The sequence below is a fragment of the Lissotriton vulgaris genome, chromosome 12 (genome assembly GCF_964263255.1).
Source record: "Lissotriton vulgaris chromosome 12, aLisVul1.2, whole genome shotgun sequence".
Lineage (NCBI taxonomy): Eukaryota > Metazoa > Chordata > Amphibia > Caudata > Salamandridae > Lissotriton > Lissotriton vulgaris.
Window position 1 is genome coordinate 104,956,391 of NC_141700.1, and position 25,291 is coordinate 104,981,681.

A 25,291-nucleotide genomic window follows, 5' to 3' on the forward strand; every position below is an offset into this window, starting at 1 on the left:
CCACATTTTCTCCAGAACATGGGCTTTCACAGATAGCTATGCACCTTGCTTCAGGGTAAGGAGTATTGTAGCCCAAGACAACATTTTATTTTTCCATTTGGGTGCTGCCTTTCCCTTGCAACTTGACCATTTATGGCACTTTATGTTAATGTAATATAATCTCTCCATGCAGCCTATCCCCAGCTGATATATTTACCTGTGGGCCCACAGCTGAAGAGGGTGCTGTAGAGAAAGATATCTGGGGAGCTACCATCCATACTCCACGTCATTTTACTACATGCCCATCATTTTCAGACGACCAAGGCATTAACGATTAACGCTGAGCCTGTCCACTGACCCTGGAATTTACCAAGTCTATGGTGATCTAGCATGGGCCTTTAGAACACAAGACCCAACCTTGTTTACTCAGATGGATACTGTTGTGAGGTGCCTCTGCTCCTGGCCCATCAACAGGTTTGATTTTTATGCGCTGTAGCTTGTGAGACATTTTGTTAGCTTTCAGAGATCCTAGATCCCACCCATTGCTTACCATTGGTTGACTTCATCATCACTGTTTTATATCCATGCTTTTGCATGGGTGGGTAACGCAGGCTGTGTTTTATCCTCCCGTGCCACAAGGCCAAAGTATTGCTTTTGTCCCCATTGTGTGTCCTTCCTCTGCTTGCTCTTTAACAGCTGTTCTATTTTTTTTTACATTGGAGGAAGCTCTCCATAATACTACACCTATGAGGAAGCACTCACAATGCAGCATCTGCTTTCAGGCTGTCTATAGCAGTCCTGCTCTCTCTCCTACTTCAAATACGCTTCACTACGGCAAAGACAGTACCATACCAAACCATAACATTTTGTACCATACCATACCATACCATACAATGACAGACAACGCCATACTATAGCATAGACAGGCCATGCCATACCATAACGTATTGTACCATACCATACCATACCACACCATACCATACAATGACATGCCATACCATACCATACCATACATACAGACCATGCAACAACATACCATACCATACTATACAATAACAATCCATCATACCATACTGTACCATACAATCACAGGCCATACAATACCATACCATTCCATAGCATATCATACCCTACCATACAATGACAAACAATGATACCATACAATGACAGGCCATTTCATACAATACAATGACAGGCTGTACCATACCTTAATGTTCTGTACTGCACCATACAATACTGTACTGAATCGTACCATACCAAAGCCACCATACCATACTATACAATGACAGGCCATACCATACCACACCATCGCATATCATATCATACTATACAATGACAAGCCATACCATTCCATGCAATACCATACCATACTATACCACACCATGCCATACCATACAATGAAATGAACGGCCCAACCATATCAAACCATACTGTAATGCAGCATACTGTACCAACCATACCATACAACGCTATACCATAACAAACAATGACAGGCCATACCATACCATACCACACAATGTCAGGCTATAACATACCATAACTTAGCATACGAGACCATACCATACAATACAGTGACAAGCCATGCCATGTTATAAAATGACAGGCATACCATATCATACTATACAATGACAGGTCATACAACACCATGCTAATCAATGACAGGCCGTACTATACTATAACAAGCCCTATCATACCTTACCATACAATGACTGGCAATCTCATACCATGCCTACCATGCCATACCTTACAATGACAAGCCATCCCATACCATACTATGACTGGCCATACTGTACCCTGCTGTGGTACACCATACTACATCATTATGTACCATACCATACTGAAAATTGGCAGGGCATGCCATACCATACCATACAGGGACAGGCCATACCATACTATATTATAGAATGACTGCCCACACCATACCATAACCAGAAATGCCACACCATATTGTACCATACCATACAATGACAGGCCATGTCATACCATTTTATGCTGTACAATGACAGGCCATACCATACCATACCACACAATAGCATACCATATCATGTTATACAATGACAAGCCGTACCAACCATACAATGACATCCCATATCATGCCCTAGCATACCATACCATGCCGTACCATACCAAACCATACCATAGCACTCCACACCATACTATACTATAACGTTCCATACTGTAACATACCAAATAATATAAAGACAGGCTTACCATACCATGCCTTACCATACCATAACATGATAGGCCATACCATACCATACAATACAGTGACACACCATACCATACTATACAATGCCAGGTCATACCACAGAATGCTAATCAATGACAGGCCATACTATACTATAACAAGCCATACCATACCACATCAAACCATGACAGGCCATACCTTACCACTGTAATTATACAATCACAGGCCATACTATACAATGTAAATGCACAGCAGGCTCACTGTTGTACAACGTGCCAAAAAAATATCGACAAAGTCAATAGATCATGTATTGGCTAGAACTATGGATGTTGCCAATGCTTGCTTTTTTAATGTGGAATAAAGTACTCACGGAGAACCCTACTCTTACAACCATTTTTACAGCAAATGAATATCACAAACAACTATCTGAAATATACTTGAGGCCGCCAACATCTCTGTAATCTGAAATAACTATGGGGCCCTGTTATTGGGTTTCAGCTCGCCCGTCTCTGTGTCCTAACCCCCAATGTGCTTGAAAAATATGCCATGGGATATGGCAGAGCAGAGGGGGCCTCCTGTGACCTATCTAGGAGCCACAAACGCTGGCCTGATGTTAGGGTGGATGTAGAAATCCTCATCTGTTTATTCAGTGTGTGGTACCCATACAGGACAAACTCCAAATGCCCAGCGCATGGAGGCTTCCTTTGAACCTCATCAGCACAGACTACCTCTCTCCATCCCATGTAGAGGAGGCCAAACCAGCTCTAGATAGTCACTTTTATATTGACTGACTGATGCTTGAATGTTTAAGCACATGTTATATTTCATCAAAATGAACATGTTGAAGCAGACTGTGATTAAATGAATATCAAATCTATTAGATCCTCTGTCAAATGTTCATAACTGTAGTTGATAGCTCTTTGAAAACATTAATTTATATCATGACTAATAAAAGTAGACTGGCCAGTGGGCAACCTCTGGGCAGTGGTGCCATAGTGACAGTACAGTAGGAGAATACCAAAGCTCCTACACTTGGTTTAAAGCAGCAATTACTCTCTTTACTCTAATAACGGCTGAAATTTCTGTCTGGTCATAAAGCAATGTTATCTCGCCATAAGTGTTTTTTAGGATGGCAAATTTGTGGTCCATGCTGTGCTTAATTTGTAAAAAAAAAAAAAAAAGGTATCGTGAAAAAGTGTTTTCTTAGGAGCTGTCGCCAGACTCGCGAGGGGTGAGGGGGGGTGGGGGGCAGCGGTCTCCCAACTGCCCTATTACAATTAGGGTGGGTAGACCGCCATTGCCCTTCCGCAACCGCCAAGGAATCGCCGTTCACTGGCAGTGGTGCAGCAGTATAGAGGCACTGATATGCTTGGCAGGGCCGCCGCGGTCCCTCCCAGCATATCACACGTTTTCTCTCCGTCGCCGTTTTCATGACGCTTCCACCGCCATGAAAACCGTTGTGGAAAGGAAACAAAGGTGCCTCACGCCATGTGGATGCACACGGGGGCACAACATGTGCCCACCTGTGTGCATGCACACCAGTTCCTGCCCGGCATGGACTTTACAGTCCAGTCCATGCAGGAACTGTTTTTGGTGTTCCCATTGTGATGCCCATTTTCTGAGGCACCGCTGTGGGAATGTAAAAAAAAAACAGCCACACACGAGAAACACTCGTAATTTGGCGGGTGGCCTGACCGGGGGTTGGCGGAGTGGCAGCAGGGCGGACCCGGCACTCATCGCCAAACTCATAATCAGGCCCGAAATACCAGGGTGACGAACTACTAAGGCTGCCACCTCTTGATTCCACCACATGCCTCTCCCTTCCTACACTCCCTGCCTTTCACTCTTGCAGGTTCCTTCTCATCCCTGTTTTCTCCCAGTGTCAATATTTTCCACCACCACCTTTTTTCCACCTTTTTTACCTTTCGCACACTTGTTCAAGGTCAAAATCCGATGCTGAAAAATATGCCCTGGTTGCCAATAATGATGCCAGCACCAATCACTTCCAACCACAGGCACAAATGAAACACTTGGAGTACATAATGAGATGAAAACAAAATTAAATGGGCTCAGTGTGTGGTGCTGTACTTTTCTTTATCCTTATCTTCACACCTGCAGGAAGCAGTAACCCTCAGCTGATACAGTCCTCATTTTCTGGATGAAGAGGAAGTTGGGGGAAAAAAGCTTGTCTCAATGGAAGAGTAGATTAAAACTATTCAGAATGAAAGATGCTCTCTACAACCCTTAAAATAGAATCACATGCTTTACAGTTATCTAGACATACATGCACTTTCATCTGGTTTAGGTAAACACCTACTCTCGCCATCTTATTTCAATGCAATCATCTTTCTCTTTTTTCATGGTATTTCTTTGTGTTCTTGCTTCTCTAATATTATTGACTCCTTAGAATTAGATGGTTTCTTACATTGCTTAACTCATCTTGGCCAGGGTTTTTGTCCAGATCAGAATATGCCCCTCAGTTATATGCAGTCCACCTTCTCTTCATTTCTGCTAAATCTGAAAGTCTTTTCCTATCTTCTGTTTTCCCCCACCTTAGTACTCAACTTCTTCCTCGACAACAGATGGGGCTTTAACCGGGACCGCCTGGCCATCAGCAAGGACCAGCGAGCCGTCCGTAGCGTGCCCGGCATCCCCATGCTCTTTGCTGCCGAGAGGATCATGACCACTTGCCACCTGTCCATCGACCTGGTTATTGGAGATGTGGCCATCACCCAGGGCAAGCATTACTGGGCCTGCTCGGTGGACCCCAGCTCGTACCTGGTGAAGGTTGGTGTTGGGCTGGAGAGTAAGCTGCAGGAGTGGTTCCAGACGCCGCAGGATGTGGTCAGCCCAAGGTAAGGGAGCTTATCACAACCTTCTATGTTAAACTCAGAATACCTTTGAAAGAAACAGTATTTGTTTTATTCAGGCCTACTTCCTACAGTTGAAGGGTGACATGTTAGCCCCACTGAAGGTCAGATGAAAGAGGGAACAGGGCACCCAATTTTCACAATAGCTTCTGTGGTACATTTGTAACCATTGCCACTTACCAGACAGAAGCTCTGGTAGAGGTCTCTACCCAGGGGCCCAGCTATCCATTGTGCAGCAAGTGCTGTGACAACAGCCCAGGACTAAGAAGTTACCTCTATATCTCTGTTGTTGCTGAATTCCAGTACCTAAATGTGCACATGGTGGCCCATTTTCTGCCTGTATGAGGGCCTGTGGCATTCTTGCTATGACACTGTGTTTTCTGTATACATATCAAAGAAGCTGCAGGCCAACCATTTCTATTGTGAGTACCAAGACCGTCCACTGCCATTCACTTCCACCCTAAAACAGCAAGGCCCAGTGGAATCAATTCTGTGCAATTAAACAAATCATGTAGCCCACTGCTGAGGGCTATACCGGTTGTTAAAGGCCCTGAACAAGAGTTATAGGCCTGAGCCGCAGGCTCCAGGGTGGACCATTCCACCCACTAAGGGTCGAATGTTCTAAATTAAAAAAGAGAAACAGAGACAAACATTGGAATGTCGGTACTCCGGGCTTATACCAGCCATTATACGCCCAGAACTACTCCACTGTCTTCAATGGAGTTCCCAACATTCCTAATGAACAATACACAAGCCTAGAAGTGAATGAGTGTATCAATTGAGTAATTCCTTTAAGTGGTGTTAATCCATTTAGTGCCTTAGGTATGTGTTTAAGGAGTGGGAATGGCCCTCACACTGGAAGCGGTCAGCATCTGAACAGTGTTTCAGAGCATAGACACCCAGAGGGCTAGTAAAAATAAGGTCAGGGTAAAGGGGTAACCCGCATCAGGGCACTTAAAGCTTATTCATGTCTGGTGGCGTAAAGATTAATTCATTCACTAAGAATCTGAGTTTGACTTCAGGTCACATGTTCAAATTCTGGTGAGTCCACTAACCCTTAAACCCTTCTAAAGTCGATTAAAGGAGTAGTTTTGAGTCAGGTAACCATACACATCAGTAATGCAGCACCTGGTAGTAAACATGAGCTTCATAAATATGCAGGTTATGTTATTAAAATTTCAAGGATTGAATGTGAAAGCGAAAGTTTACAAATATATATATATATATATATATAAAATCTGTAGGTTTCCATAACATTTCTGAAAGGCAACCTATGACATTCTCCGATTCTTCCTGGTTTTTATTGATTTATTTATTCATATATTTCTGATGCTCAACCATAAAAACCATATTGATGCTTTATAAATAACGAGTAAGACGCAGTGCCAAATAAGGTCATTTCTTGAAATCGAGAAAAGGCGAAACGTGTAAAAAGGTTACCTCATGAGAGAAGGAAATATTAAATGGAGGGTAGTAAAAACAGTGACAAGTAAAGCTGGAATACGCTTATTTTAAGAAATGACCTAAATGCAAGCAGATCCAGTTGAGCCTTGAGTTAAGAAGCAAGGGTGTTTCAGAGACGGCCAGTTGAACAAGTTACTTACCTTCGGTAACGCTTTTTCTGGTAGATACTATATCTGCCTGTGGATTCCTCACCTTGTGAATAGCCCCCTTGCGTCAGCAACGTTCGGAAATTTTCTTCGTAGCACGCCGACGTGGGCGACGTCACAGGAGCACGGCATCGCGCGCGACTCCGTCTGACGTCACCGACCCCATATCAGGCCCACGCCGGCGTGATGACGTCAGTTCCGCCCTTTTTCCGTGCCTTCGAGGCACACGGACGGACCAACGATAGCAAACATGCAAATATACAATGTACACAGTACATATAGAACTAAATCAATACAATAGTATTATAACCATATATACAGAAAGACCAGGTATAGCAGAGTGGACAACGGGGAGGCGGGTGGGTCAGTGAGGAATCCACAGGCAGATATAGTATCTACCAGAAAAAGCGTTACCGAAGGTAAGTAACTTGTTCTTCTGATAGATACATCTGCCGTGTGGATTCCTCACCTTGTGAATAGATTCCCACAGCAGTCCCCACTCCCGGAGGAGGGTGTCCACTCTGCTACACCAGGAAGTCTTGGAGGACAGAGCGCGCGAAGTGGCCATCCCTCCTCACCTCGGTATCCAAGCAGTAATGCTTCGCGAAAGTGTGGAGGGAGGCCCAAGTCGCGGCCCTGCAAATATCCTCAACAGGTACACCCCTAGACAAAGCAGATGTTGCAGACTTTGCTCTAGTTGAATGAGCTCTAATACCCTCAGGAGGGTCCTTACCCGCAAGGGAGTAGCAGATCTTGATGCACAGGATTATCCACCTGGAAAGAGTGCGCTTGTGCACCGCTCTGCCCTTCTTGCAGCCAGCAAAGCCAACAAACAGCTGGTCGTCCATCCGGAAGTCCTTAGTCCTGTCCAGATAGAAAGACACCGCCCTCTTAGGGTCCAGGCGATGCAGCCTCTCTTCCTCCTTAGACGGGTGAGGGGGAGGATAGAAGGTAGGAAGGGTAATGGACTGCCCAAGATGGAAAGGAGTCACCACCTTAGGCAGAAAAGCAGCCCTGGTCCTAAGAACCATCCTTTCAGCATGAATGGTCAGGAATGGGGGTTTGGAACTTAGAGCTTGAAGCTCACTTACCCTCCTTGCCGAGGTGATTGCAACGAGGAAGATAGTTTTAAAAGAGAGAAGCCTCAATGGACACTTGTGCAAGGGTTCGAAGGGAGAACCCATTAAAAAGGTCAGCACAAGATTCAAATCCCAATGAGGAACAATAAAAGGAGTAGGAGGAAACATATTCATGAGACCCCTCAAGAATCTCAAAACCACCGGAGATTTAAAGAGAGAAGGCTGATCCGGCAAACATAGAAACGCCGATAAGGCCGAAAGATAACCCTTGACCGTGGCCACAGCCAAACCTTGCTGTGCCAGATAAAGGGCAAATTGTAAAATATTAGACAAATGAGCCTTCAAAGGGTCAATATCCCTCTCCCTGCACCAAGAAACAAATTTTGTCCACCTATAGGAGTAAATGGACTTAGTGGTGTCACGCCTGGCAGAGAGAATGACATCCACCACCTTGTGAGCGAGAGAAAAAGAACTCAAGTTGCCCCGTTCAATCTCCAGGCATGAAGGTGTAATGTCTGGAGGTGGGGGTGTAGAACCTGCCCCTCCATCTGAGAGAGGAGGTCTACCCTGTGAGGGAGACGGAGCGGCGGGTGAGAGGATAGGTGGAGTAGGTCCGAATACCACACCCTTCTTGGCCAATCCGGAGCAACCAATATGACTTGGGCCCGGTCTTGACGAATCTTCCTCAGAACCCGAGGAATCAAAGGTATGGGAGGAAACGCGTAAAGGAGTCGATCTCCCCAACTCAACTGAAACGCGTCCCCCAATGCTCCTTGCATCGGATACTGGAGACTGCAGAATGAAGGGCAGTGAGCATTCTCGCGAGTGGCAAATAGATCCACCTGAGGAGTCCCCCACATCTGAAAGATGTCGTGAACAACCTCCGGGTGAAGCCTCCACTCGTGGTCGGCAGAGAACTGCCGACTGAGACTGTCTGCACGCACGTTCAGAACTCCGGCCAGATGATTTGCCACCAGACAAATCTGATGGTCCTGAACCCAGGACCAGAGACGCAGAGCCTCTCTGCAGAGACACTGCGACCCTACTCCTCCCTGCTTGTTGATGTACCACATCGCAGTCGTGTTGTCCGTTAGGACCTGAACCGAACGACCGCGAAGGGAAGGGAGGAAGGCCTTGAGCGCCAAACGTATCGCCCTCAATTCCAGAAGGTTGATGTGAAACAACCTTTCTTCCGGAGACCAAAGACCTTTGACCTCCAGGTCTCCCAGATGAGCACCCCACCCGAGAGTGGATGCATCCGTTATCACTGTGGCCACTGATGGAGGCAGTTGAAAAGGCTTTCCTTGCGACAGATTGCCTTTCACGCCCCACCAAGACAGATCCGCTGCAGCTTCCCTGGAGATCTTCACTGACTCCCTGAGATCTCCGTTGTGCTGATACCACTGCCTGCGGAGGCACCACTGGAGCGCCCTCATGTGCCAGCGTGCATGACTGACCAACAGAATGCAAGAAGCCATCAGACCGAGCAGGCGAAGGACCTTCAGGACTGGAACAACCGCTCCATTGTAGAATAAAGGAATCATTTCCTGAATGTCGTGAATCCTTTGAGGTGGAGGGAATGCACGACATACAGAAGTGTCCAGTACCGCACCTATGAACAGGTTGCGCTGGGAGGGCACCAGGTGAGATTTGGGTACGTTTATCGAAAAACCCAACCTGTGTATCAACTGAGTTGTCTCCTGCAGATGATGGAGCACCATCTCCGGCGACTCTGCTTTGATCAGCCAGTCGTCTAGATAAGGGAATACAGGAATCCCTGACCTTCTGAGATGCGCAGCCACCACTGCCATCACCTTGGTGAAAACTCGAGGCGCAGTAGTAAGTCCAAACGGGAGGACCGCAAACTGGTAGTGCTGCGATCCCACCGTAAAACGGAGATACTTCCTGTGCGACTTCAGGATTGGGATGTGAAAATACGCATCCTGCAAGTCGATCGACACCATCCAGTCTTCTTCCATCAGCGCCAGAAGAACCTGAGCAAGGGTGAGCATTTTGAACTTCTCCTGTTTGAGATAGAGGTTCAAAATCCTGAGATCCAGGATCGGCCGAAGCCTGCCATCCTTCTTGGGAATCAAGAAATACCGGGAGTAGCACCCTTGACCCCTCTCCTGCTCTGGAACCACCTCTATTGCACCCTTTCGAAACAGTGCCAGGACTTCCTCCTGCAGGAGAAGCAGGTGGTCCTCCGAACAATAACCTTGGCCAGGAGGGTAATTGGGAGGGAACTCCTGAAAAGGAAGTGCATACCCATTCTCTACGAGATTGAGAACCCAAAGATCTGAAGTAACCGATTCCCAATCTCGTAGAAAGTGAGTAAGCCGACCCCCTACTGGCCCTACATGATCCAGAATGGTTGATCTAGGGCTGCTTTGCTGATGCGGGTGGGGGTTGGGCATTATTGGAGGAAGTGGAGGAAGAGGAGACTTGACGTCCACGTCCACAACCCCTCTGTCTACCTCTATAGGACCTATATAGAGGGTTTTGCTGCTGCTGCTGTTGTTGTTGTTGGCCCTGCTTGAAGGGACGAAAAGAAGATTTACCAAATCCCTTGAATTTTCTAGTCGTCGACCCTCTCATCTGCAGACCCAAAGATCTTGCAGTGGCACGGCTGTCCTTAAACCTCTCCAAGGCCACATCAGCCTTCTTACCAAAAAGGCCAGTTCCTTCAAAGGGTAAGTCCAGCAATGTAGACTGCACATCCGCTGAGAAATCAGATGACTTTAACCATGCGGCTCTCCTGGTCGCAATGGATGAGCCCATAATTCTAGCAACAGAATCCACAGTGTCCATGCCGCTTTGAATGACCATGCGGGCCGCAGCCTGAGTGTCAGAGATCACCTCATTAAAGTTTTTCTTATCCTCCTCAGGAAGTTTTGATGACAATTGCTTCACTGAGTCCATCAGCGCGTGCACATATCTACCTAAAAGGCAAGTAGCATTTGATGACTTAAGAGCCATGCTCCCAGAAGAGAAAGTCTTCTTCGCAGACTGATCTAATTTCTTAGACTCTTTGTCAGCTGGCACTTGAGGGAAAGAGCCTGCAGCCCTATTAGAGCAAGCCGCCTGAACCACAAGACTTTCCGGAGATGGATGCGTAGAAAGAAATGCAGGGTCATCAGGAGCCACCCTATAGCGCCTTGCAATAACCCTTGAAACTGCAGGAGCAGACAACGGCCTCTTCCAAATCTCCTTAATTGGATTCGTCAAGGCATCAGTAAATGGCAGTGTAGGCTCCACAATCGAAGAAGGAGAATGCAAGACTTCTGTGAGGATGTTGGGCTTGTACTCCACTGTGGGCAGCTTTAAGCTAAGAAGGTCAGCAGCCTTCCTAATAACCACGTGATAGGGTGCCACGTCCCTTGATGGTGCATCAGAAGTCGAAGGCAGACCCCACTCGGGAGAGAGTTCCAGACAAGTAGCATCCCGAAGCTCATCGAAATCATCATCATGATCAGGAAGCTCGCCTTCTTCCACATCAGAACTTTCATCATCCTTTTGTTCGAGAAGACGCTGAGCTCTTCGCCTCAACCACTCCAAACGAATCGAAGTCGACGGATCCGGTAACGACTCCGACGGAGCCGGTTCCGACGTCGATCGAGGAGCCGGAGCAGGAGGACGAGAGTCATGAACAGGCGTGGTACCTCGATCTCGACTGCGAGGTCGATCCGGAGTCGGCGAAGCCGCATGCGGAGTCGAAGACCTCGGTGGAGCCGTACCGAGCCATGGTGAAAGAGGCACCGGCAAGAAAGGCATAAATGGAGCAGGGGCGTACGACTGAGGAATACCCAGATTGTACGATAATGGACCCATGGGGCCACCAGGCGCTCCAGTGGGGTACATTGCCCTGGAATAAACTCCAAACATCGCATTGAGAAAATGCGAGGGATCCTGTCCAGGACCAGGAAAGGAAGGGTACGGACCTACCGGATGTTGCAATGGAGGCCGCCCGACACATCCTCACCCTGACCTTCTGGGTTCACAGGAGTCTCCGCTGAAGCCGGTTCTTGAGGAGTCACCTCTTCCTCTTCTTCATGCTCCGAGGAAACCGGCTCCGGGTCCGGCTCCGGCTCCGGCGCCGGAGAACCTTCTCTTGACAAAGCAGGCGAAGGAGAGACAAAGTCTTTACGATGTTTGTGAGACCTTCTCTTCGAGTCAGAGGATTCCTTCTCCGAATGATGTTTCGAACTGTGCTTCCTCCTCTTATGCTTTCTCCTCGAGGAGCTCGAAGCATGTCCGGAAGCCGACTTAGATCTAGACCTAGATCTTTCTCTGGACTTCGACTTCGCTTTAGACCTCGACTCCTCTCCAGACCTCAAACCCGCTCTGGATCTCGACGCCGATCCCGACTTCGACCGAGACCTTTGCTTCGACTTCGATCTTCGTGACGTCGATCACGAATGCCGTCCAGAGTCCTGTTTCACTTTCGCCAAAAGTAATTTTGCTTCACGCTCTCGAAGCGCCTTTGGATTCATCTTAAAACAGGAATCGCAGTTCTTGACGTCGTGACTCGAACCAAGACACCACAAACAATCCTTATGTGGGTCAGTGATGGACATCATGCGGGCACAAGACCTACATGGCTTAAAGCCTGTTTTCCTCGACGACATCTCCGGAGAAGAACCAAGTCGTAAGAGAGAAACAGTGACAATTATTAAACAGAAAGATACTAGGTATCGCTGAAGATCCCGAAAACCGTTAGCGTCGGAGACGCGGAAAAAAGGGAACTGACGTCATCACGCCGGCGTGGGCCTGATATGGGGTCGGTGACGTCAGACGGAGTCGCGCGCGATGCCGTGCTCCTGTGACGTCGCCCATGTCGGCGTGCTACGAAGAAAATTTCCGAACGTTGCTGACGCAAGGGGGATATTCACAAGGTGAGGAATCCACACGGCAGATGTATCTATCAGAAAAGGTTCACTTCAAAGCTTGTGAAGTGTTCAAGACGCATGTTTCTTATCTTTGAACTCTGTAGGAGGTAAGTGAAGCTGTGGTTGGGGCTGTACCTAGATATAGATTAAGGCCTTGTGAGTCAAACAAAACAGTTGAGGTTTTTCAGGCTTGAATAGGTAGTGAGTAAAGTTCCTTTAGCACCAGCAAGTGTGAACAAATTTTCTTCTTGAAGAGATCAGCTAAGCTGTGTTATGGGAGTAAGAGGTGGATCGTAGGACCCCCGCAAGAACCAAACTATCATATTTCAGGTGCGAGATGATGAGTGCATGGGCCGCAGTTCTCAATTGGTCAGGAGATGGAGTAAAAAAATGTGTCGGAATGAGCCAACATATTGATATGAGCTACTGGAGCCACTATGTTGTTATTAATAAAACATAAGGATTTCACAGATCACAAGTGGATTTGATGAAAGCCGCCAAAGGAGGGCTTGTTTAGAAGAAGGTTGTTGAGTTTGTTTTTAAACTTTGAGAGTTTGTTTTTAACTGTCTTTTCCGGGTTTCAGGGTTAGTTTGCTATTTAGGCATGATGGGGGCTATTCACACAGGTAACTTACCCTTGTGGGTAATACACATGTGTAATGTACCCTTGCACCTTTAAATAACGCAACTACTTTTGGCTATTCGCAAAATCAGAGTGTAGACTTACACTTCTCCACGCCCTGAAAAAAGTGGTGTATCCAAATTCATGAGTGGTAAGTTACTACTGCCAAAAAGAAAAATTAGGAAGTCCAGTACCACATATGGGCAATGACTTAAAATAAAAGCCCATAAGAAATAGTGTTAAATTAAGTTAAATTATTAAAAGTAGTTATACATTTAAATAAATATAACTGAATGCAAAACAAATCTAAATATAAAGATTTATGATTTAATAACAGAATATATTAACAACCTTTTTTTAATTTAAAAATGAATGTTAGATTAATAAAAAAATATAATTGCATTACTTTGAATTAATTCTACACTTCACTGTTTATAATAATTATTGCCTACTGAAAAAAGATGTTTTATATTAGGTAGTGTTTTTTTAATTTAAGCTTCTGCAGGATACTTTCAATTTATTTTAATATAGTTTAATCAATGAAAGATATAATTAAAAAATATGTTAATAGTTGTTTGGTATTTTTTCAAATTGTGTTCTACATTTAAAGCACGAGTTCAGCACAAATCCTGCTCCTTCCACATGCAATGCCAGTGCCATATTTGGTGATTGTGAATCACACCACACAACATACGAAGGTTGTGTTCTCCTACCGGACACAAAAAACACAACAACGGCACTTCAGATATGTTTTACGTTGCTTTATTGTGGCAGGTGATGCATTTTGGCATTGTGCTTTTCTCAAACAGAATAACTTTAAAATAAATACATAAAATGAGTTCACAATAATATCAAACAAAATATATTTAAAAAAATGTAAAATATACTCCAAAATAAAGTCACAAATATATTCAAAAATAATGTCAACAATACTAAAATAAAAACATAATTAACAGTAAAAATGTTAATACGATCGTGCGATAGGGGGAGGGGGGAATGGTCCATGTCTTTGGGTCAGAATCTTACACTTTTGGTATCGTTCCCCGTTATAGGACATGGTGAGACGGCTAATGTACTGTAGTGTTGGGGCCGGGTGAAACCCTCAGGTTGCTGATCTGGTTGTAGCACTCACCCCCAAGGTTTTCGTTGTACGGGCTACAGGCGCTCTGCTTGTTGGGGGATGTCAGGCCATGTTGGCCGGCGTAGCAGGGTGGCAGGGAGCGGGGGAGAGTCGGGGGGGGAGGTTGACTGTTTGTTTTTTGTTTGTTTGATATTTTACTATGTACTTGTTTTGGCTCCAACAGCACTATTGGTCGGCAGACGGGAGGTGGGAGGGGGGGAGAATGGGCGACCATCCCACTCGCTTTGTAGGAAAGATATTTACGATGCATACACCACAGATGCGACAAGTCAATATCTTGCCCTGGAAAGTTAATGGCCTGCAGAACAAAATTGAGGGCACCACGGTTCTTCAATACCTTCACAGACATGCCCCAGATATTGTCCTACTCCAGGAAACACACCTGATTGGGAACCATTGCAAGGCCCTTAATAGATTTGGTTACACACTGAGGGCTGATGCCGGCTTTACTACGGGCTCTAGAGGAGTGGGGATTCTCATTAGGAACTCCCTGCAGCTGATAATTGGGAGGCAATGGTTAGACCCCTTGGGGCGCTATACGGCATTGGCGGCACAATGGGAGGGTCGGACGCTGAACCTTTGTTCGCTTTACATTTCCCCGAAGTTGCACAGCACCAGTCTCCCCGATATCGGGAAACTGCTCTTAGATATGCCACCTGGGATATTGCTCTTAGGGGGCAATATGAAGGAGGTCATGGCTAGGGACCTGGATAGGTCACAGGCGCCACCAGCTAGAGGGGGGACATGCCACCTCTTGGATTTTGTGCATATGATGGGCCTGGTGGATCTATGGAGAGCACACAACCCCCACGTTCGTTAATACACACATATATCCGCAGCTCATGGCTCAGGGTCCAGGATCGATTACATATTCACACAGACGGGACATATGGGCCTCTTCCAGGGCCGGTATCATAAGGCGAGGGGGATCTCTGACCACTCTCCGGTGGGAGTACAACTGCGAGGTCCAGAGCGCGAGTGGACTAACCCCCCCAGACTTGACACATTTCTGTTCAAAGATCAGGAGTTTCAGGAGCAGTTCCGAGAGCGGGTAGACCAATATTTCGCAGACAATGTGGGCTCAGTCAGACCTGATGGTATAGTGTGGGAGGCGTATAAGACCGTAGCCAGGGACTTTGTACAGGCAGAGGTGGGAAAACGGTGCAAGGACAAGTATGCGCAAATTGACAAACTAGAGGTGGAGCTACATGCCTTGGAGGAGGCAACAGGGCACACTCAATAACAGGAACAGGATCAACAGCACAGGTTGAGGCGCCTAGAATAAGAACTGAGGGATGTACTTACTGACCAGGTGAGATTGCGTGCTCTGGCCACCCAGAGGCGAGTGTATGATCTAGGGGACAAGGCCAATAAGATGATAGCCTGGCTGGAGAAGCGGGATAGGGATCGAAACTGGGTGCCTGGGATTAGACTGATGGACGGGACTGCACAAGACACGAACAAGGGTATAGCGGAGGAATTTGCGCTCTATTATGAGGCCATATACCTGTCGCAAACTGTCAGTTGGGAACAGGATTGTCGGGATTTCCTGGCTCCCCTCTAGTTGCCTACCTTGGATCAGGCGGATAGGGATATTTTGGAAGCCGATATTACTGTCAAGGAGGTGGAAGAGGCCATGGGGGACTTACAGGGGGGGAAGACGCCGGGTCCCAACGGGTTCCCTGCAGACGCGTTTGGGTGTGTCTCGAGTAGAATCGCACCCCACATGTTGTGCATGTTCACCGAGGCAAAACAGGTTGGGAAGCTTCCGCGGGACCTAAGGTCGGCAACAATCGTAGTTATTCATAAATCCGGCAAACCGCAAGACGTGTGCCACTCATATAGACCCATATCCCTTCTTAATTACGAAACGAAGGTCCTTGGGAAGATCCTGGCCACAAGACTGGGGGCGGTTGTCCAATCTCTGATCCACTCGGATCAGTCGGGCTTTATACCTCATAGAAGCACGTGGCTAAATCTGCGGCGCCTGTTCTGTGTGATGCAGGCGGTGGCTACACGACCCGATGTACAGGCGGCTCTATTACGATGCCCATATGGCATTTGATAGCATGGAGTGGCAGTACATATACGCTGTTTTGGAGAAACTGAGCTTCGGAGGAAACTTCCGATCATGGGTGAGGCTGCTGTATACAGAGCCACTTGTGAGGGTCAGGGTCAATGGCGCTCTGTCAAGGGAATTCCAGCTGGGACGGGGCACGAGACAGGGCTGCCCCCTGTCACCGACCCTATTCGCCTTGGCGCTAGAACCGCTGGCACACTGGATACGGACGGACACTAGGGTGTGGGGCGTAGATCTGGGAGGAGGCTGGGAGGAGCGCATATCGTTATATGCTGATGATATTTTATTGTACGTGCAACGACCGGTTGCCTCCATTCGGAGATTGATGATAATTTGACGCACGTTCGGCGAGTACTCCGGATATCGCATCAACTGGGACAAGACCTTAGGACATATGCTGGCGGGGCCGCAGCCACAATTAACTGCAGATTGTAGGGGCCTGGTTTGGAAGGAGTTATTCCGATATTTGGTCATATGGATCGCACAGTCTGACATAGAATTCCTACGCTTGAATGTGTTGGCGCAGCTGGAGTGGCTCCATGGAGACGTGGAGCATTGGAAGACCCTTCCGCTCTCCTTGATGGGGCGTGCTGTTCTTTTTAAAATTATGGCTCTCCCCCGGCTGATATATGTCTTGCAGAGTACGCCATTTCCAGTCCCGGTACAGATTTTTAGGACAGTAGAATCAGAACAGCGCTCCTTACTGTGGAGTGGGGGTTGCCCGCGAATAGCTCTTAAGAAGCTACAGCGGGCCATATGAGGGAGGACTAGCCGTCCCGGATATCCGTCTCTATTATTGGGCGACACAACTGATTAATATCAATGGATAGGTATTTGCCCCGCTGGAAGAGCCAGCATACAGGGTGGACAGCATGGTCCTTGGTAGTGGTACTTACTTAGCAGCTCTTTCTACTAAGGGCAGGCGTTCGGCCCTTGCCGCCCCAAACAGCGGTAGTGGTAGGGGTGTGGAAGCGGGCAACGAAACTACTAGGATAGGAGGTGAAACTCACGGCACAAACCCCATTGTGGGCAGAGAACTTCTTCCCGGAGGTTGCGAAACTACAGGGTCTTCGTCAGTGGAGTCTAATCGGTATTGATGTGCTAGGGGACGTTTGGAGAAGGGGGAATATGGTGGGCTTTACGACACTACAGCCAGAATTTCACATGGGGAGCAGAGAGTTTTTACATTACCAGCAGCTTAGACATGCCCTACATCAACACATGAGACAGGGGGACCAACTACCTGAGTATGCCCCGCTGGAAGATAGGCTACTGATGACCCCATGATCAATAAAGCCAACTCCCTCACATACAAAAAACTCATAAATTACCTCCCGGACCCACTGGGACCTTTGAGAGAAAAGTGGGAGTCGGATGTCGGGCTGCTGGAGGAGGACGACTGGGGTGAGGCCTTACAGTGTCCCCGGGAGGTGGCGATCCGCGCCAGGTTTAGGTTGGTTCAGTTGCGTGTCCTACATCGGTCATACACTCCACGCACAATACAGTATAGGATAGGGTATGTAGACTCACGGTTTTGCATAAGGGGATGTGGAAAGGAGGGCACCTTCTTCCACATCTTGTGGGACTTCACCAGAATCCGGGCATATTGGACTAGATTGGCAGGCATCATGTCGGAGGGGGTGGGTGCAGAGGTCCCGATGGAGGCCCGATGGCATGTTTTAGGGGTGACGAGTGACGTCACATGGCCGAAATGGATCAAGATATGGCTGGCTCTAGCGAGTATGGTGGCCAAGAGAAATATAGCAAGGTTATGGGGAAGTGCTCTTTTGCCAACAGTGGAGGAGTGGGAGCGGTACTTGGACTGGTGCCAGAGGAGTGAGAAAGTTATCTATAAAAGTCGAGGCTGCCCCAAAAAGTGGGAGAAAATATGGGAGGCATGGAGGCGATACAGGGGGGAATTGATGGACACTCAGTCTGGGTCTACACTTGATTAATGAGATGTATGTTAACGGATGTGTACTCCTGTGTGCTCTGTTTATAATGGTGTTGTGGATTACCCATCCTCCTCGGAGATGAACAGACTGCTGCTGTGAATCATGATGGGTATACGCTGGAATCGGAGGGATAGGGTGGGTGCGGGCGGTGGAAGTTGATTTGAAAGTGGGCGGTTTTGGTCCTGAGGGATTTGGGGTGTCTTTAATATCACATAGATAGGTAGCCTGGGGCTTGATTTCTGTGTGTAGGCCAACTTCGTTATAGTGATTCTATGATTGATCATGTTTGTATTTGCCAATGAAGTTCCGATGCTAACTGATGTGCGATTTTCTGGAGCTGGTTATTGCAATAAAAAGATTTTTTTTTAAATGTTAATACGAGAGATTTTACAATAAACATTTTAACTGATATCTTCATCGAAAAGGTAAAAATATGCTCAATTCAATACATATTTAAAAAAAATGTAACTCCATTTAAATAAAAAGTTACTCAAAAACTTGAATAAAACAAAAAGGATGTTCCAAATTTAACAAAAAAAGTTTTTAAACAATTGGGAGGGATAAAATGTACCACTCCCATGTCAACCTTAGCAATAATAAGGAAAGAGTTTCACTTTGGAAAGATGACATTTACTATTCCTACTCCAACCTAAACAACAGAATGGAAAGTGCTGGACTTTGAAGAGTTCATATTTACTATTCTAACCACAACATAGGCAACAGTAGGGAAAGCTTTGGATTTTGGAGGGTCATATTTACTATTCCAATTCCAACCTAGGCAACAGTGCGGACATTGTTAGACTTTGGAGTCTTTTACTATTCCCACTTAAATATTTATTAAAAGACGCCAATATTTATAAGCAACCAAATACTTGTACAATGTAATTAAACAATACATTTTAAAATATTCACCAATTTTAACATTATTTGCTAATGAAAAAATATAATAAAAACACTTCCCCTACATATTGTCCTACAATACAATTTGCTTGCACAAAATGTGAAATTAAACAAAAAATCAAATCACAACAAACGAAATAATCTTAAAAAGTAAGGAAAACAATTCCTTTATTCAATTAAATGATTTGCATAATTAATAATACATTATATAATTAAATAGTCAATTAAAAAATTACATATCTAATACTCTAAGTATCTAATTGAAAACTAAACACGTTCAAAAAGTTAATCAAATAAAGTAAAAATTAAATAATTTACACAATTATTCTTTTAATTAACTAATTAAATGTTGACAAATTGTAAACAAATTTAAATATATATTAAAATATCTTCCCACCTAGATCCCTTACAACCCCTACAACCACCCATAATTCCAAAAGATTAAACAAACTAAAAAACAACACTTTAAAAAGATTACAAAAACAATAAAGCGTTTACTAAAACAAAATAGAGACAACACACAACAACACGTTACTAATGTAAAACACACATAATCATAAAACATTATGTAGCTGATGTAGAGTTTCTTCGGCACATTAGCTGTGAATCCAGGAAAAAAGTTTCCTGCACTTCGTTGTACGACACAAAGCTGCTAATGACTCATAGCCTTAGGGTTGCTTGCAGGAGAACATCCATCATATCCCAATAGTCTAGATTAATCTGCCCTCATCTTCTAGTCTTTCACAAAGCCGCTAGCTTCACTGTATTCAAAGTGATGCATTTTACTACTCGCCTGTTTGTGCTGGCATATACCACCTAACTTACCCCAGTACTGCAACTGTTTCTGCTCATGTTTCATTATGACATCTTGTGTTTTTAGAAGGGCTAATAGATCATTCTTGCAATCTCTTTTTAGGTCATTAATGTTTAATTCCAGCCCTACTATCACATTATCACCTTCCTCTCTTTAAAGGCTTTTCTTTTTCTCACCTGAGTAAAACGCCCATAAAGAAATCCTTTTTATGCATTCCAAATGAAATATATTAGGGCAAATTGTTCCTTGTTCCTTATACTATGAACGAAGTACAGGCACATCTAACATGAATTTTAGTCCCTCGTTATCAGATTGCGGTACGGGTGAATGTAAAATTTCTTTGACCCAGTATTTCAATATATAATCTATTAAGAAATAACCAATGCAAGAGTAATGGTCAAACTTTTTAAAATTAAGAATAACCTCTTAGTAGTGTGGCATTTTCCTTCCAAATGTTGCGTTATTAAAAGTCCCTAACCCCCTTAATCTACCTATCTAAATACTTTTGTGCTCTGAATGAGCACCAGTTTGATCGGTTAGGTGATCTGTACAATTTATCATTAAAAATAACGTTCAACCAATTTGTATTATATTTGGTGCTTAAAGGTTTTAAACTGCTGTAACAAAATTGACAGAAGACATTATATCCCCTAAGGTCAAAGATGGGTACAATCGGATATGTGGAGATTTCATTTTTAGAGTGGAATTTGAACGATCTGCTGGGCAAGCTCAAAAATACTAGAGTTATTGAATATCCTATTATTAATACAATTCAGATTAAATAATAACAGGGGGCACACCTAACTGGATGTAAAATTTGCTATGCGGGAGGATATTGCTTACTCTATTCAGACATGCTGCACCAAAGGTAGGCCAAATTGACGATGTTCATGAATAAAGGCATTAGGCCCCAAAACTGAAGATTCCGAACGAAGGATCATAGCTGATCGTAGGGTACATCAGGTGTGCGTAACTATAGCTTCATTGTGTAGTTTGATTATCACAAATTGGTTTTTCAGATTGGATCATTAAAAAATGGAATGAAACAAATGTCAGAGCAGAATGCAAATATACTTTATAATGAATCTCTAATTCAAGCAGCAACTGCTTTCTGGCATGAGGGATTACACTAGTCATTTCCAGCCAAGAATAGAGATTAACCTTTTACAATGGAGGACAGGAATATCAACCACATCTGACAAGAATCCGTAAGAGAGACCTCTTAGATAGAAGAGTTGTCATCTATTTCCTTATAACGTTAGAGAGGCCATCCACTACCAAATAAGAGTAAAGATATTTACTAATACAAAAGAATATGAACAACTACTTCCAGATAAGACAAGGGGAAGACCACTTCTAGCCAATAGAGCTAATGCCAGCCACTTGCAACCACAAGCAAACAGATCAACCATTTTCTATGGAGAATAGAGACATTAACTACTTCCAGTCAATAATAACAAGGCCTGCAACTTTTAGCCAACAGTATAGAGCCTAATCACCTTTGGCTAAGAGAACAAGATCAACTGCGTTGTGGCGTGAGCCGACAGTCCAACAGTAAAGGGAGACTACCCTTTTTCAGACATGACGTGAGAGCAACTTTTTTTCAGAGAAGAATAAAGAAACACGATCTTAGCCCTCATTAGGACCCACAGATGGATTTGTGGCATTAGAACAGTAAAGATTCCATTAATCCAGGTTCAGGATCTTTGGACTTCTTAGAGGTGGCTGAGTTGCTACTCCAGGTGACCTGCCCACAATGCACTGGTATATTTGAGTTTATCATTATAAGAGTTCTATTTAAGAATAAGTTGTTCCTCAGCACTCCAATATTTGTTATCATAAAAGCATGTGTTTTTAAGGGAGCTTGTTCCCAGTCCTGACCTGATTAGAGAATCCTGACTATTAATAGTCAGGACTGGGAACAAAACTCCCTTAAAAGCATATGCTTTTATGATAACAAATATTGGAGTGCTGAGGTACAACTAATTCTTAAATAGCTCTTCACAACTAAGTTGAAGCCGACATCTTTGGTAGTGGGGTGTCAATGTTACCTTGAATGGCACCGAAACTATACCAATAGAAATTCGTCCAAAAATAATTAGTACAAACCAAGACTCATTATAGGATTAGAAGTGCAACTGTCTAAACCACCACTAGCTGTGTTTTATCATTATAAGAGTGCTGTTCACCAAAGGAGATTTGATGTATTGTATGGCAGGAGCCTTTCTGAGATGTTTACCCTAAACAAGGACTCTTCTAGTGACCACTGTGGTCTTGTAATACATGGTAAGGTTGCTTATGTGAGTCGACTCAACCTTTTATTGACTTGTTCAGGGTAGGTGAATGGGTGGGGGAGCGGTGCATGCGTCATGGGCATTAGGTCACGTGCCATTGGTACAGATCTTGACACGGATGCCTGAGGTGGAAAACAGAGAGAGAAGAACTTGGTAAGTCTGTCTAGTACCAGACTACTTACCCCCCATACACTTGACAGGTGATAAGTAGGTCCTCATATGAAAATTGAGTCACTAGCTCAGACTACCCAGGGATACCCATACAAATTGTAAGGCCAGTGTTAAGAGTCATCTCTTCCTTCTGAGGCCCCATCAGAATTATGAGAGCTACAAGGTATCTGATTGGTGACTACACCGAGGTCCAGGACAAAGATTGCCAGTTTCGCTAGCTACTGTTAATAAAGGACCTACATTATTCTGTTGTCGGTAAAGGTGATGCCTGTGGCTTCTTGGGTAATATAATTACATCTCTAAATGAAGATGAAGACTAATAGGTAAAGTTGGTTGGATGGCAGTAGTTGACCAGTGTGGCTGAGTCAAGTGTTATTTTGTTTGTAAGATGTGTTTGGAGGTGGGCATTGAATGTTTTTGCATGGTCTTCTTTGATATGCAAGAATGTAAATTGGTGGCAAATTGAGACACAGAAGATTGAAGCAATCTAATGGTGGGAGGGGGTTCCAGTTGTAGCTTTGGATAAACAACCGGCCACTGTTTCTTTCTGGGCAATTGCTCCACTAAAGGGAGAGGTTATTGAGGTATCTCTTTAGTGCTGGTGAGACCTGATTAGTGGTGTGTGATGTAAGAAATGATAAGGAGACATTTGATGTTTGGAATCCCTTACTATAGCCTTAGAGTCTGCCGTAGCATGCTCTACCTGCATTAAAGGTCAGCTCCAGCGTTAAAGGCTTGAGCTGGAGGCGAGCGCCTTTACTAAGCGAGTGGGCCTTTAATGGCTGGTAGAGGCCACTAAGAAGGGCTCTGAGGCTATTAGAACATTCTGCCCCTAGAGGGCAGAATGTTCTAATTTGTAAAACAAAGGCCTCACTGAGCCCGAAGCGGTTGAGACCATCTTGGGCTCCGTGAGGCCTGTGTTCACAGCTGTTGCTGTGAACAAACATTGGAATGTTGACGCTCCAGGCTCTAAAGGCCTCTACTGGCCATTATAAGCCCAGAGCACTCCATTTTTTTCAATGGAGCGCTCAACATTCCAATATTCAAATATGTCTTTAATTCATCTTTTGTTCTTGTTACAAGCATTATTTTTGTAGGAAGAGGGTTTATACTACACTTGGGTGCTGAGCTTGTTTCTCTTCGTTTGCAGGTGTGACCCGGACAGTGGACATGACAGCGGTGCTGAGGATGCCACAATTGACACATCACCCCCATACTCTTTTCTGACGATCGGGATGGGAAAGATCCTTCTATCACATGGGTCGTCCTTCACCTCGCGTGACCCTAATGGCTGCACCGTCCCCCTGCCTCCTCGTATTGGTGTCTGCCTGGACTATGAGCGTGGCAAAGTCAGCTTCTATGATGCAGTGTCTTTCCGCAGCCTATGGGAGAGCAGCGTGGACTGCTCGGGCCCCGTCTGTCCTGCATTTTGTTTCATTGGTGGTGGGGCGTTACATCTACAGGAGCTGGTAACAAACAAACAGGAACGGCGAGTAACTATAGGGGGGTTTTCAAAAGCAGACTGACCCATCGCCACTTACCAACACAATGAAACAACACCACCACTCATGCAGACTCGCTAGCACAGAGGCATGGCGGTGCGAGAACATGCAGAATCGTTGGATTCACTGAGGAAGCGGAAGGCAACCAGGAGCAGGAACAGAGTTTGTGGCTACTAGCCACATATGCACTTGTCACCTCACGCAGAACGGTATGGAGACAGACTCCATATGCTTTTTTTGGCTCAGCCCACAGTGTGGGTGTGGATCCTCCTTGGAGCAGGGTGACACAATGATGTAATCAGAGGTGACAATTTCATTTCTCCTGTGGGGCTCATTGTTTTGGGCCTACCCACGTATGCGATCCACTGGGAAGGACTACTGGCAGGTCAGCTGTAGTGGTTACAGAATGCAGAAGATGGGTGTGACGCCTGAGATTGGGATATTCTAGGCTTCTGATTATGAAATGCAAACTTCCACGTGATGCTACGAAATGGTACCCTAGGGTCAGTGAGAAAGAAAATATTGTTTTACCGGCCTCACCCCCTAGCAAAGTCAGAAATCCTACCTCAGACCATTAGAATGAACTTCTGCTTACCAGTTTCTCCTCACAGTTCTCATTCCTGGTACTTTCACATACCTCTGAGGATATGAGTTACAGAGTAGATTTATACAGTCTATTAATCTTCATTGGACCCCATCACAAAGTCTAGTCCCTGAAGAAGGCTTGTAATGGGAAACGTGTTGGTGTCTTGCTTGTGTGTTGCATTTCATGTGGATATGATTGAGAGTACTGTTGCATTCCGAAAACACACACAATGAGTAAACACATAGACAATCATATAACATAAACAACCAATGGATAAGGCACACACAATCTAAGGATACACACACTAACAGGAAAGACGCACCTACTATGAGAGAAAGGAAACCGCTGTCGGGGACTATACACTAATATATACTAGGAGAATGTACATACACAGAATGCACATGCACAAACACAAATTGTACACACACACAATCAGAGAATGCACTCACAATCATAAAATGTACAAACACTTTTGTGCACCTCACAGACCATTAGAGAACACTCTCATGGTTAATGAACTCAAACAAAATATCCGAATACAGAGACACAGCGAATGCACAGACACAATCAGGATGCGCCCAAGGGAATCTGCACAATTACACACACAATCA

At 45.2% G+C, this 25,291-nt stretch overlaps 1 protein-coding gene across 1 annotated transcript in view; it reads left to right on the forward strand.

Moving 5' to 3' along the window:
- The window catches only part of TRIM46 (tripartite motif containing 46), a 139,299-nt gene extending 114,842 nt beyond the window's left edge, over window positions 1-24,457 (forward strand). Inside the window, exons 9-10 of the mRNA XM_086946371.1 lie at window positions 4,725-5,022; window positions 23,743-24,457. Of these exons, the coding sequence (XP_086802497.1) occupies window positions 4,725-5,022; window positions 23,743-24,118 (674 nt within the window). The 3' untranslated portion in view covers window positions 24,119-24,457. The remainder of the gene's footprint in view (window positions 1-4,724; window positions 5,023-23,742) is intronic.
- Window positions 24,458-25,291: the final 834 nt, after the last annotated feature.